The sequence below is a fragment of the Azolla caroliniana genome, unplaced genomic scaffold (assembly GCF_043228905.1).
Source record: "Azolla caroliniana isolate FFs.n. ecotype wild unplaced genomic scaffold, voAzoCaro1.0.p SCAF_11, whole genome shotgun sequence".
In the NCBI taxonomy this organism is placed as follows: domain Eukaryota; kingdom Viridiplantae; phylum Streptophyta; class Polypodiopsida; order Salviniales; family Salviniaceae; genus Azolla; species Azolla caroliniana.
Window position 1 is genome coordinate 19,527,109 of NW_028230446.1, and position 12,988 is coordinate 19,540,096.

Consider the following 12,988-nt stretch of genomic DNA (forward strand, 5'->3'; position numbering starts at 1 on the left):
ATGCCCTCCCAAAGGTCCATCGCCATGCCACTCAACATCAATTCAGCAAACAGAGACAGATTTTGTTTTGGGACAGTTATTATAGCTCCAGAAATTTTGCCCGACCTATTTTTTTTTTCAAGCAATCGATTTAGCAGACGAGTCCTTTGGTGGAAATTGATGGTGATGGATATGGATATGGATATTTTTACCATCCCTCATTTGCTATCACACGGATGATGAAGAGAGCTCCCATGATATCTAATCCTTCCTTTTTCATTAGAACCATATCCAGTACCAAACACCAGAAGCATGATGTCATCTTTATGCAGTTACTCAAGGCTTGTGCCAAGAGGAAGGATCTTGCGAAAGGCATTGCACTGCATGTAGATATCCAGAAGAGAGGATTACTTGGAAAGAACCCTTACATAGGCAGCTCTCTCATCAGTATGTATGCCAAATGTGGTGCTCTTGCAAAAGCTCAGCAAGTTCTCGAAGAGCTTCCAATCCGAGATGTCGTCTCTTGGAATGCACTGATCTCGGGGTATGTCCAACAAGGGCAAGGTCATGAAGTATTTAATTTCTATGAAAGGATGCAAAGAGAGGGCCTCTCTCCAGATGAAGTTACCTTGACTTGCATCTTCAAAGCTTGTGCTCGTGTAGGAGCTATTGACAGGGGAAAGCAAATTCACCACATGATCGTTGATTGGGGCTTGTTAGAAAAGAATATTGCACTCGGGAATTCTTTGGTTGATATGTATGCCAAGTGTGGCATGCTTGCAAAAGCACAACAAGTGTTCGAACAACTTCCAAAGCGAGATGTAGCCTCTTGGTCTGCACTAATTGCAGGATATGCCCAAGGGGGTCATGGTGATCAAGCTCTTTTCTGTTTCAAACAAATGCAAAAGGAGAATATTCCTCCAAATGAAGTTATCTTCACTTCCATTTTAATGGCCTGTGGAAACACCGGAGCACTTGACAAGGGCAAACAGATTCATGAAGAGATTGTTGCTAGGGGCTTGCTTAAGCAGAATGTTGTGCTTGGCACTGCTTTGGTGGATATGTATGCGAAATGTGGTGTGCTTGCAAAAGCTCAGCAAGTACTTGAAGAGCTTCCTGTTCGAAATCTTGTATCTTGGTCTGCATTAATTGCAGGGTATGCCAAACAGGGGCAATGGCATGAAGTACTTGCTTGTTTTCAGAGGATGCAAAGGGAGGATTTCTCTGCAGATGAGATCACCTTTGCTTGCATATTGAAGGCCTGTGGTATCACAAGAGCCATTGGAAAGGGAATACAAATTCACATGCAGATTGTGAATAGAGGATTGTTTGAGAAGCATTCTATGCTTGGCAAGGCTATGGTAGATATGTATATAAAATGTGGTATGCTTGAAAAAGCACAAGAACTGCTCAAACAACTTCATATTCGAGACATAATAGCTTGGTCTGCACTAATTTCAGGTTATGTCCAAGACGGACGTGCTCATGAAGCACTTAATTGTTTTCAACAGATGCAAAAGAAGGGCCTCTGTCCAGATGGGGTCACCCTTACATCCATTTTGAAGGCTTGTGGCAGCATAGGAGCTATTGACAAGGGCAAACAAATTCATGATGATATTATTAGTAGGGGCTTGTTGAAGGAAAGTATTGTGCTTGGCACTTCGTTGGTGGATATGTATGCTAAATGTGGTCTGGTTACAAAAGCTGAAGAAGTACTTGAAGAGCTTCCTGTTCGGAATGTAGTATCTTGGTCTGCACTGATTGCAGGCTATGCTCAACAAGGACTATGCCATCATGCCATCAACTGTTTTGAACAGATGCAAAGTGAAGGACTCTATCCAGATGTGGTTACCTTTGCTTGTATTTTAAAGGCGTGTGGTAGTACAACAGCTATTGACATGGGCAAAGAGATTCATTGTGAGATTGTTGATAGGGGATTGCTAGAGAATAGTGTCATCCTTGGCAATGCTTTGGTGGATATGTACGTAAAATGTGGCGAACTTGCAAAAGCACAAGATGTTCTTGAAGAGCTTCCTGTTTGGGATATAGTTTCTTGGTCTACACTAATTGCAGGATACGCCCAAGAGGGGAAAGGTCATGAAGCACTAGACTGTTTTGCACGGATGCAAAAAGAGGGCATCTCTCCAGATGGTGTCACCTTCACATGCATTCTAAATGCCTGTGGCAGTATAGGAGCTGTTGACAAAGGCAAGGAAATTCATGATGAGATTGTCAGCAAGGGTTTGCTAATGAAGAATATCGTGCTCGGTACTGCTTTGGTGGATATGTATGCTAAATGTGGCCTGCTCGAAAAAGCACAAGAAGTACTTGAGGAGCTTCCTCTTAGAAATGTAGTATCTTGGTCTGCACTAATTTCTGGTCATGCCCAACAGGGTCAGTGTCGTAAAGCGATCAACTGCTTTGAAAGGATGCAAAGAGAGGGCTTCCCTCCAGATGGTGTCACATTCATTTGCATCCTGAAGGCATGTGGCAACACAAGAGATATTGATAAAGGCAAACAAATTCATGATGAGATTGTTTTTAGGGGTTTGTTGACAGAAAATATCATGCTTGGCACAGCTTTAGTGGATATGTATGCCAAATGTGGTTTGCTCCCAGAAGCACAGAAAGTTCTCAAAGAACTTCCAAATCGAAATGTAGTCACGTGGAATGCATTAATTGCAGGATATGCCCAAGAGGGGAATGGTCATGAAGCATTGAACTATTTTGCAGAGATGAAAAGGGAGGGTTTCTGCCCAAATGTTGTCACCCTGATGTGCACCTTGAAGGCCTGTGGTAGCATTGGAGCTGTTGATGAAGGTATCAAGATTCATGATGAGATTGTTGATATGGGCTTGATACAGAAAAATATAATGCTTGGGACTGCATTGGTAGATATGTATGCCAAATGTGGCTTGCTTGTGAAAGCAGCCCAAGTCCTTGAGGAACTTCCTGTTCGAGACACTGTCTCTTGGTCAGCATTAATTGCAGGGTATGCCCAAGAGGGCCACTCTGATGATGCTCTCAGTTGTTTTGCACAGATGCAAAGGGAAGGTATCTGTCCTAATGAGGTAACTTTTCTAGGTGTGCTGAATGCATGTAGCCATACAGGGAAATTGGATGAGGCCCAAACATATTATGAGAATATGAGCCAAAAATATGGGATCATACCAAAGCTGGAGCATCATGCTTGCATGATTGTGAATTTTGGTCGTGCAGGACATTTTGACAAAGCAATGTCTGTGATTAAAACAATGCCATCTTTTAATAATCATTCAATGTGGCTTGCATTGCTGGGTTCTTGTAGAAAATGGGGAAATGTGATGCTTGGAAAGATGGCTTTTGATAACGTGATTCGTCTCAATAATAATGTTGCATCAGCTTATGCTCTCATGGCTAATATTTATGCAAATGCAGGAATGCAAGAGAATGCGGAAAAGGTTGAAGAAGCCACGAGAATGGACAATGAGCTAAACTATAATCAGTTTCTCGAAGCATCATTATAAATACGAGCTGTGTGCAGATAGATCCAACTCCTTGGAAAGACAAGAATGAGCTCTTGGACATGTCCTTTGCTCGCATGAGTAGTTTTGGATTTTAATTTCCACTAGATTGGTATTATCCTATGTTTATAATTTCGAATGACAGGGACATGTATCTACATCGTTTGCATCAAGTTTCAACAATGTCTATGGGTTGCATGAAAATCAGAAAAAACAATGCAATCCATGTATGCTCGTGAAATAAAATATGACAAAATGTAGTTATGGCAGTCACATTCAATGTAGGGATACTTGTCAATCTGCTAAGCAAAGAACTCCAAGATGGTCATGTTTGGCATGTTTGGTGGTGGAGATCGTGGGAAATTGGTGGTTGTGGTACAAATGTCCAGACAGAATGTAAACTCTCTCAAAGGAACCTACTTTTATGCAGATTTTGAATGTGGCTATCCAATGGAGTAAGCAACCATGGAATGGTAGATGGTCGGTCACATATAACCATAAGGGGCTTAGTATTCCAGCTCACATATATCAATGATGCTCCTGTGTAACTGATTGGTATTCATAATGCATGGAGGTGTCAAATCCTCCTCTATTGCATCCGTAATCAATCTTGGATTCATCAAATACATTAATACTAATATGACAAAATACTCATACAATGCAATCAAAATGAGACTTTGAACATGCAGTGACACAATCAATCTCAAACAATAGATATACCCTATCTTACTATTGTAGCAAATATATAGCTTATTATGCATATTGGAGGTATAGCACAACAAAGAATATATTTGAAAAATCTTAAAGAATTCTTAATGAAACATGTAAACTAAGCAATGCAGGTGCTAAATGACATAAATAAAATATTTTTGAAACACACATAACAAGCATCCATTCAAGGGTAAGGGCACGCTCATGGTAGGTTAGATAAATATGGAGAAAGCCACTTTTGTAATAGAGAAAATAATGAAACTCAGCTGTAACAATTGCCAAGCATTGTAATCCATATTCACAATGAGGGATGCATCCATGTATTGTTCCATGTACTAAAACCAACCTTTCAATTCAAAGAACACAAGGGATTCATCTCTTTGTCCTTCATGCAAGGTATTAAAGACTAGCCATTTGCTTCTTGGCAAGGATTGGATTCGAAATGGTTGTGATTCATAATGTATCATCACATTCGGGAAAGGAAAGAGGGAAAGAAAATGAGTTGTGTTCTTTGTGTCAACAAGATGTGTTTTTTGCAACAATGAGGCATGGAAACATGGAAAGAAAAGAAAGAAAGATACACTAACCTCTCTTGGAGGCCAAAATGATCCTATAAGTGAATCATGATTACAAATATGGGTGCATTGATTTTACCTATATCAAAACCAAAACAAAACTGCATGATCAATATCTTAATGCATGTGGTGGAACACATGTTTAGATGGTTTACAAGCATGAAGTGCATAACTAACTTATTAGGGTGGGTAGTGGTGAGTGGACATCATATCAAAGTTTGGCTAGTGTAGTAAAACGTGATTATGACAAAGTTCAATGTATGCAATTGGATTTCCTCATGCATATCTTACATGGTGAGCAAGTGATCTCCATAATTCGTTGTTGTTTTGGTATGTGAACCTTTGATCCTGGTGATTGTAGTCACCCTTGCTGGCATTCCTTTGCTTAGTCTAAGCTAACTCCATGACATGTTGTCATTGAAGGTGTGGAGCTATGGAAGGCACTAATTATATACGATTGTCGTGGCATCTTGCATTCTATATATGGACATTGAATCCATATGCTTTTGAAGCTCAAGCAAGATTTCGCCAAAATGTCCTGTGGCAAGCCTTCTCGATCATTTGTGAAATGGTGGTGGAATGATGAATCCATGTAGAGGGTGACATACATTCTCTATACCATGAACAAACACCATGACTAGTGCACACCTCTATTTGTGTACACATGGAAATGGGGAGGACCCATGCTGTCCATTAACTATGCACCCTTTGGTATGGGGATCTAAGGCTGCATACCCGCGAAACAAAGAGAGCTCAGAGATGGATATGGCGAAAGGATGCACCTCTTATGGAAAGACTATTTCAAGGACCCTCTTCTTTGGTGCCACAATCGCCAGATCAAGGTTACAATCATTAATGGATTTGAGAGACAGTATGAATGAGCGTGACAGAGAAGAGAGAATATTTGTTGTATGTATGCACAGTATTTCTCCAGTTCACCGGATTTGACTCCCAGAATTGGCAATGATTCCTTGTGGGTTGAAGGATGCGACAATCCCTTCTGGGTTCTCAAAGAGCTGAAGAAAAGGGCCATGGTGACACAAGATCAAATCCGCGCTCTAGGCGCACGAAATCGTCAACAAGATTTCAGAATCGTGGAGATGCTCAAGGATTGTGCGAAGAGAAAGGACCTCTATAGAGGCAGGAAATTACATTATTATATTTTGAAAATGGGACTACTTGAAAAGAGCCTTCACATTGGCAATACTTTAATCAGTATGTATGCCAAATGTGGCATGCATTCCAAAGCTCAGCAAGTGCTCGAGGAGCTTCTCGTTCAAGATACAATATCGTGGAATTCTCTTATAGCAGGCTATGCTCAACATGGGAAAGGTCATGATGCGCTCAACTGTTTTGAGAGAATGCAAAGTGAAGGCTTCACCCCTGACGAATTCACATTTACTTGCATCCTCAGGGCTTGTGGTAGCATAGGAGCTATTGACAAAGGTAAACAGATTCACGATGAGATTGTCGATAAGGGTTTATTACGGAAAAGTATTGCGCTTGGCAATGCTTTGGTGGATATGTATGCCCGATGTGGTGTTCTTGCGAAAGCAAAGCAAGTACTTGATGAACTTCCAGTCCGGAATGTGGTGTGTTGGTCTTCCCTAATTGCTGGATATGCCCACGAGGGGCGAGGTCATGAAGCACTCGAGTGTTTTGACCAAATGCAAAGGGAGGGATTCTCTCCCGATGAGATCACCTTCACTTGTATCCTGAAAGCTTGTGGAAGCATAGGAGCAATTGACAAAGGCAAACAAATTCATGACGATGTCGTCAGCAGGGGTTTGCTGAGGAGAAACATTGTTATTGGCACAGCTTTGGTGGATATGTATGCCAAATGTGGTGCACCTGCAAAAGCACATGCAGTGCTTTATGAGCTTCCTCATCGGAATGTAGTCTCTTGGTCTGCACTTATTGGTGGCTACATTGAGGAAGGGAAATGTCATGAAGCACTCAACTGTTTTGAAAGGATGCAGAGGGAGGGCTTATATCCGAATGAGTTCACTTTCACGGGCATTCTGAAAGCCGTTGGCTGTGTGGGAGCTATTGATAAGGGCAAACAAATTCATGATGAGATTGCCAGTAGAGGCTTTTTGGAGAAAAATATTGTGCTTGGCACTGCTTTAGTAGACATGTATGCCAAATGTGGTGTGCTTGCAAAAGCACAAGAGGTGCTTGAAGGACTTCGTGTTCGAGACACAGTCTCTTGGTCTGCATTAATTGCAGGTTATGCAGAGAAAGGGCATTGTAATGAAGCTCTTAGGTGCTTTGAACAAATGCAAAGGGAGGGTCTATCTCCTAATGATGTAACTTTCCTGTGTGTATTGAACGCATGTAGTCACTCAGGAAAATTGGATGCGGCTGAAACATATTATGAGGATATGACCATGAAATATGGGATCACCCCAAAGTCCAAACATCATGCTTGCATGATGGTGGCTTTTGGAGGTGCTGGATGCTTCCACAAGGCAATGTCAATGATTAAGACACTGCCATCTTCTTCGGAAGATCTTTCAGTTTGGCTTGCACTCTTGACTGCTTGTAAAAAATGGCAAAATGTCAACCTTGGGAGATTGGTGTTTGATCAGGCTGTCCAAAGGGATTATAGTATTGCAGCTGCATATAGGCTTATGGCTAATCTTTATGCAGATCCTGGTATGCAAGAAGATGAGAACATTGACACCCTGAGAATAAAAAGTACTGCATGGAAGCTGCTAGAAACAAGTGTCTGCATGCGTTGATGCTCCAGGAGATGAATTGTTACCCTATTTATATATTTTGAAAGAAAGAAAATCCTCTTGGTTCTAAAAGCGGAGGATGAAACTGCTCAAGTGGGGATTTGCTGGTGTCGTGACGTTCGCAATGACCATGATGAAGAGCACAATAGTTTTCTAGGATGGGGAATAGTCTACCTGAAATGAACACAATACATCTCTTTCTGCTTACCACATTCCAATATCCCTGCAACCAAGCATCTAGTAGACTATGTAAAAAGGCATTGTCAAGTGGAGAGGCCCATGGAATGGCTATAGTCAGGAATGATACAGTGGCAGAGAAAATCATCCATCTGGGAGGAGTGGATACTCGCATGCTCAGGGAGCATGGTATGTTTGGCAAAAATATTGGAGATTTGGGTAGAAGGAACTTATTGAGGTCCCTAGAGAGGGGGTCATTCAATGATATGCATGGCCAAAACTCAACAGAAATTAGAAATGGGAGATCACATGTGACAGGAAAACCTCAGCAAACAACATTCTATCCCAGAATTTCCCTTACGAGGCTAAAGGTTTTCTAGATGGAAGCTCTTCTATTATGATCATGAAGTGAAAGTTACCAACAACCTATTTGTCTCAAAAGTTACAATGAAATGTGAAGAAGATATTGACGTGCAACCATAGATTTTCCATTCACAAACCATATGGCGAACACATTCAGGTACAGAGATAACAAAAGAACGTGTAGAGACCCATCATATGTGGTACCTTACCTTGCGCCTAACTTATAGGAATATATGTTTTATATAGTAATAAAAGTATGAAATTCAAATATTGGCATATCTAAATACTCTAAACACAATATTTGTTTGACTGTTTTTTATATCTAGAAATCAAAGCACGAAATAAAGATTTTTCCCATATACAACATCTGCCTATGTCTGGTTGGCTATTGTTTGTCTAAAAACGTAGATGCAAAAATTTATAGAAAATTTGGTTTATTGTCCCGGTTGAAGTATGAATGGTGTTTTACACATTTGTACACATACGTGCTAATGAGATCAAGAAAGCAGAAATCTTTCTTGCATATCCTCATGTCTATTCAGTTAAGGAGCATCTGTAATGTTGTGATGATGGATGTAGGGAACTCTGTGCATGACATATGAAAACTATGTTGAGTTGCACCCATTTACAATGAAAAATTGATAAGATGTAATATTTATTTTTAAGGACATCATAATAATTCACCACTATATTGCTCTCAGAATGGAGAAAGTTAAACTTATGAATTAACGGATGTGCAGTCCTTAACCTTTTTTGCTTGTTATTTTTGTGAATCAGAGAGACATGATTCTCACAATCATGTTGAGTCTCTCTTCTCGACCACAGCGTACATCTGCCACCATGATTGCAGAAGGAAAGTTATTTTCACTTCCGGACAACCTCTTTCATATATACTGGAAACTCAATTTCATGGCTCCATAATAATAAAATCTGTCTTGCATCAGCACAGCCAATCATGTTCCATATTCATAGTTCCTTTCAAACCCAGTTTTTGCAAAATCGTTCTCCATTTGAGCATATAGCTCTGAAGCCGAAAAGTTAATTTAAGGAAAGGTCTAATCATAGCTTCACTTTTTCAATCCCCTTGCATGTACTAGAAACTCAATTTTATGGCTCTTCAATATTTTCCTTCATCCCAATTCAAAAATCTCTCGCATTGGCCAATCAATCACAATGTTCTATTTATGGTTCCAATATTTTTGGCATTCTCATTCATGCTGACAGCTGTAAAAATATCAGCCGTAATTACATATGACATTGCGCGATTATTTTCTTGCTATACGGTCTGATGAAAAGCCATATATCTCTGAAGCCGAGAGGTTCATGGAAGGAAATTCTAATGACAGCTTTACTTTTTCACAACCCTTGCATATACAAGAAAAACTTATGGCGCTCAAATATTTTCATTCATCCAAGTTCCCACATCTCTCTTGCATCAGCCAATCAATCACAATGTTCTATTCATAGCTCCTTCCAAACCCAATCTTGCTTTCATAGCTTCAATCTTTTCTGCATTCTCTTGCATACCGGCAGCTGTATAAATATTAGCCATAATTATGTAAGCTGTTGCAAGATTATTGTCTTTTTCTATGGCCTGATCGAACGCCAATCTCCCAACCTCCACATTCCCCCATTTTCTACAAGCATCCAACAATGCTAGCCATACTGAAGGGTCATCAAACAATGGCATTGTTTTAATCACTGACATTGCTTTGTCAAAATGCCCTGCGCATCCAAAAGCAACCACCATGCAGGTATGGTGTTCTAACTTTGGGATGATCCCATACTTTTGGCTCATATTCTCGTAATACATTTGAGCCTCATCCAATTTCTTTGAATGACTACATGCATTCAGTATAGATACAAAGGTTACCTCATTTGGAGAGAGACCCTCACTTTGCATCTGTCCAAAACAATCCAATGCTTCATCATAATAACCCTGCTGAGTATAGCCAGCAATTAAGGCATTCCAAGAAGCTACATATTGAACAGGAAGCTCTTTGAGAATTTGCCATGCTTTTGCAAAGATACCACATCTAGCATACATGTCTACCAAAGCAGTGCCAAGTTCAATATGCTTCTCCAAAAATCCCCCATAAATGATCTCATCATGAATTTCTTGGCCTTTGTCAACAGCTCCAATGCTGCCACAGGCCTTCAGTATGCAAGTAAAGGTAATCTCATTCGGAACATGGCCTTCCCTCCTCATCTGTGCAAGACAATTCAATGCTTCATGGCCTTGCTCTTCTTGGGCATAACCAGCAATTAATGCATTCCAGGAGATTACGTTTCGTAAAGGAAGGTCCTCCAACACCTCTTGTGCTTTTGTCAGCAGACCACACTTAGCATACATATCCACCAATGCAGTTCCAAGGATAATATTATTCTCTAGCAAACCCCAATCAAGAATTTGTTTGTGCATTTGTTTGCCCTTGTTTATAGCTCTAGCGCTACCACAAGCTTTGAGAATGCAAATGAAGGTGACATCATTAGGAGTGAGGCCCTCTCTTTGCATCTCTATGAAACAGTTCCATGCTTCATGACATTGCCCACTTTGGGAATATCCTGCAACTAGTGAGTTCCAAGTAATGATATCCCGTACAGGAAGCTCATTGAGCACTTCTTGTGCTTTTGCAAGTAGGCCACATTTAACATACATGTCCACCAAGGCAGTGCCAAGCACAACATTGCTTTTCAGTAATCCCCTATTGATAATCTCTTCATGTACTTGTTTACCTTTCTCAATAGCTCCGCTGCTACCACATGCCTTCAAAATGCAAGAGAGTGTGACCTCATTTGGACGTAGTCCTTTCCTCGTCATTTCCATATAACAGTTGAGTGCTTCATGACCTTGCTCATTTTGGGCATATCCTGCAATCAGTGCATTCCAAGCAATCACATCTGAAACTGGTAGCTGTTGAAGCACTTCTTGTGCTTTCGCAAACACTCCACATTTAGCATACATGTCTACTAAAGCAGTTCCAAGAATAATATTCGTGCTCAACATATCCCTCTTAACAATCTCATCATGAATCTGTTTTCCCTTGTCAATAGCCCCTATGCTACCACAGGCCTTCAGAATGCAAATGAACGTCACATTGTTCGGAGAAATGCCCTCCCGTTGCATTTGTTCTAAACAGTTGAGCGCTTCATGACCTTGGCCTTCATGGGCATATCCTGCAATTATTGCAGACCAGGAGACCACATCTCGAGCAGGAAGCTCTTCAAGTACTTGCCGTGCTTGAGCAAGCAGACCGCATTTCACATACATATCTATTAATGCATTCCCAAGCACAACATTCGTCTTCAACAAGCCCCTTCTGGAAATTTCATCGTGAATCCGTGTGCCGTCTTCAAAGGCTCCTGTGCTTCCACAAGCCTTGAGAATACAAATGAATGTAACCTCATCTGGAAAGATGCCCACGGTCTGCATCATCTTTTGGAAACAGAGGATGGCTTCATGGCCTTGCCCTTGTTGAGCATACCCTGCGATGAGAGCATTCCAAGAGACAACATTCCGGACAGGAAGTGTTTCAAGGACAAGGCGGGCTTTTGCGAGGGCTCCACACTTGGCATACATGCTGATCAAAGCACTGCCAACATAAGGGCCACTCTTCCCATGAAGAATTCGGCGCTCCAGGATATCGGCATGCAGTGCAGAGCCTTGTTGCAGATCCTTCTTCTTGGCACAGTCCTTCAGCAATCCTACAAAGGCGAAAGCTTCATGGCGATCCGGCATCTCTTTGATTTGTTCATGCAATCAAATGAGGTACGATGGATCCCCGACAGGCTCCCAACAACGCCATGCCACCATCGCTGGGTTGGGTTACATACTCTGCTAAGGCTCTGCTTGCCTAACCAAAAATTTCAGCCTCCTCGGGCGGGTATAATTTCTGTACTACACTATTTCGGACCTTTATAAATTTCTGTACACTATAATTTCTACTATGAGCAAGAACATATGTATGTATAACTATATATTATTAATAATTATATATGATGGTGGTTTGTAGGCATTTGGCACTTTCATTTAATCAATCCCAAACAAGTCATTTCCATTACTATCTGCATCGGTGAAGGATCGCAAGATACTCCCTTACTTACTAGAGTATAAAACTACCCTGACCCTAACAGTCAGCAACCGAACCGAACCGCGAAACCACAGCTTAACGGTTCGGTTCAGGTTTTAAAAAATGGCTCGGTCAATTTCAACAGTTACAAACCGCAATTTAACGTTTTCTAATTTTTACAAATTTTTAAAAAATTGTTTTTAAACAATCTTTTCATTTTAGGGAAAATCTTTAAAATTTTGAAAATTTAAAATAATGAAGTATTTTAAAAGTTTAAATTGAATTTTGACCTAATTTGACCACTGAAACTGAACCATGAAACCATGGTTTTAACGATTTAATGGTTTGAAACTTTTTTACTGGTTCAATCCAACGGTTTTGGGGTTCAGTTCAGGTTTCAAAATTTTGAAACGGTTAAGTCTTGACCCTCTTGAACCAAACCGAACCATTGCCGATTGACACTCATAATTTGTTATCATCCAACGAGAATGTTCATGGGTTGATTCAATCACCCTCTACCCTGTCCATATTTTTATTTTTTCATGGTACCTTCCATGCATTATTTGAACCCATGATGCTATGTCATTGAACTATCATGACAACCTATCTAAATAACAAGCTACTTAGTATAGGCACATATTTATTTTATAGGTTCTTTTTGCCATACACACTAAATGATTCACATGGATGTAAGTTTGGGGTCATAGGTCACTTTGGCCATTTCATAATGTTTATTACAACATTTTGTTTCATTTGGCATTCCACTTGCTAATGTATAACAACCTATAGGGATCCATGACTTACAACATTTTGTTTCATTTGGCATTCCACTTGCTAATGTATAACAACCTATAGGGATCCATGACTTA

The 12,988-nt window shown here is 40.5% G+C and overlaps 2 protein-coding genes across 2 annotated transcripts; one reads left to right on the top strand and one right to left on the bottom strand.

Annotated features, from left to right (window-relative positions):
• The first annotated feature begins 10 nt into the window (after window positions 1-10).
• LOC147858356 (pentatricopeptide repeat-containing protein At3g09040, mitochondrial-like) lies at window positions 11-8,307 on the top strand. Its single transcript, XM_087326881.1, has 2 exons — window positions 11-3,065; window positions 5,869-8,307. Exons 1-2 carry the CDS (start codon window positions 216-218, stop codon window positions 7,510-7,512), a joined length of 4,494 nt encoding a protein of 1,497 aa, XP_087183007.1. The 5' UTR covers window positions 11-215; the 3' UTR covers window positions 7,513-8,307.
• Window positions 8,308-8,744: 437 nt separating this feature from the next.
• On the bottom strand, window positions 8,745-11,907 carry LOC147858357 (pentatricopeptide repeat-containing protein At3g09040, mitochondrial-like). The gene has a single exon (XM_087326878.1). It carries the CDS (start codon window positions 11,786-11,788, stop codon window positions 9,497-9,499), a length of 2,292 nt encoding a protein of 763 aa, XP_087183004.1. The 5' UTR covers window positions 11,789-11,907; the 3' UTR covers window positions 8,745-9,496.
• Window positions 11,908-12,988: the final 1,081 nt, after the last annotated feature.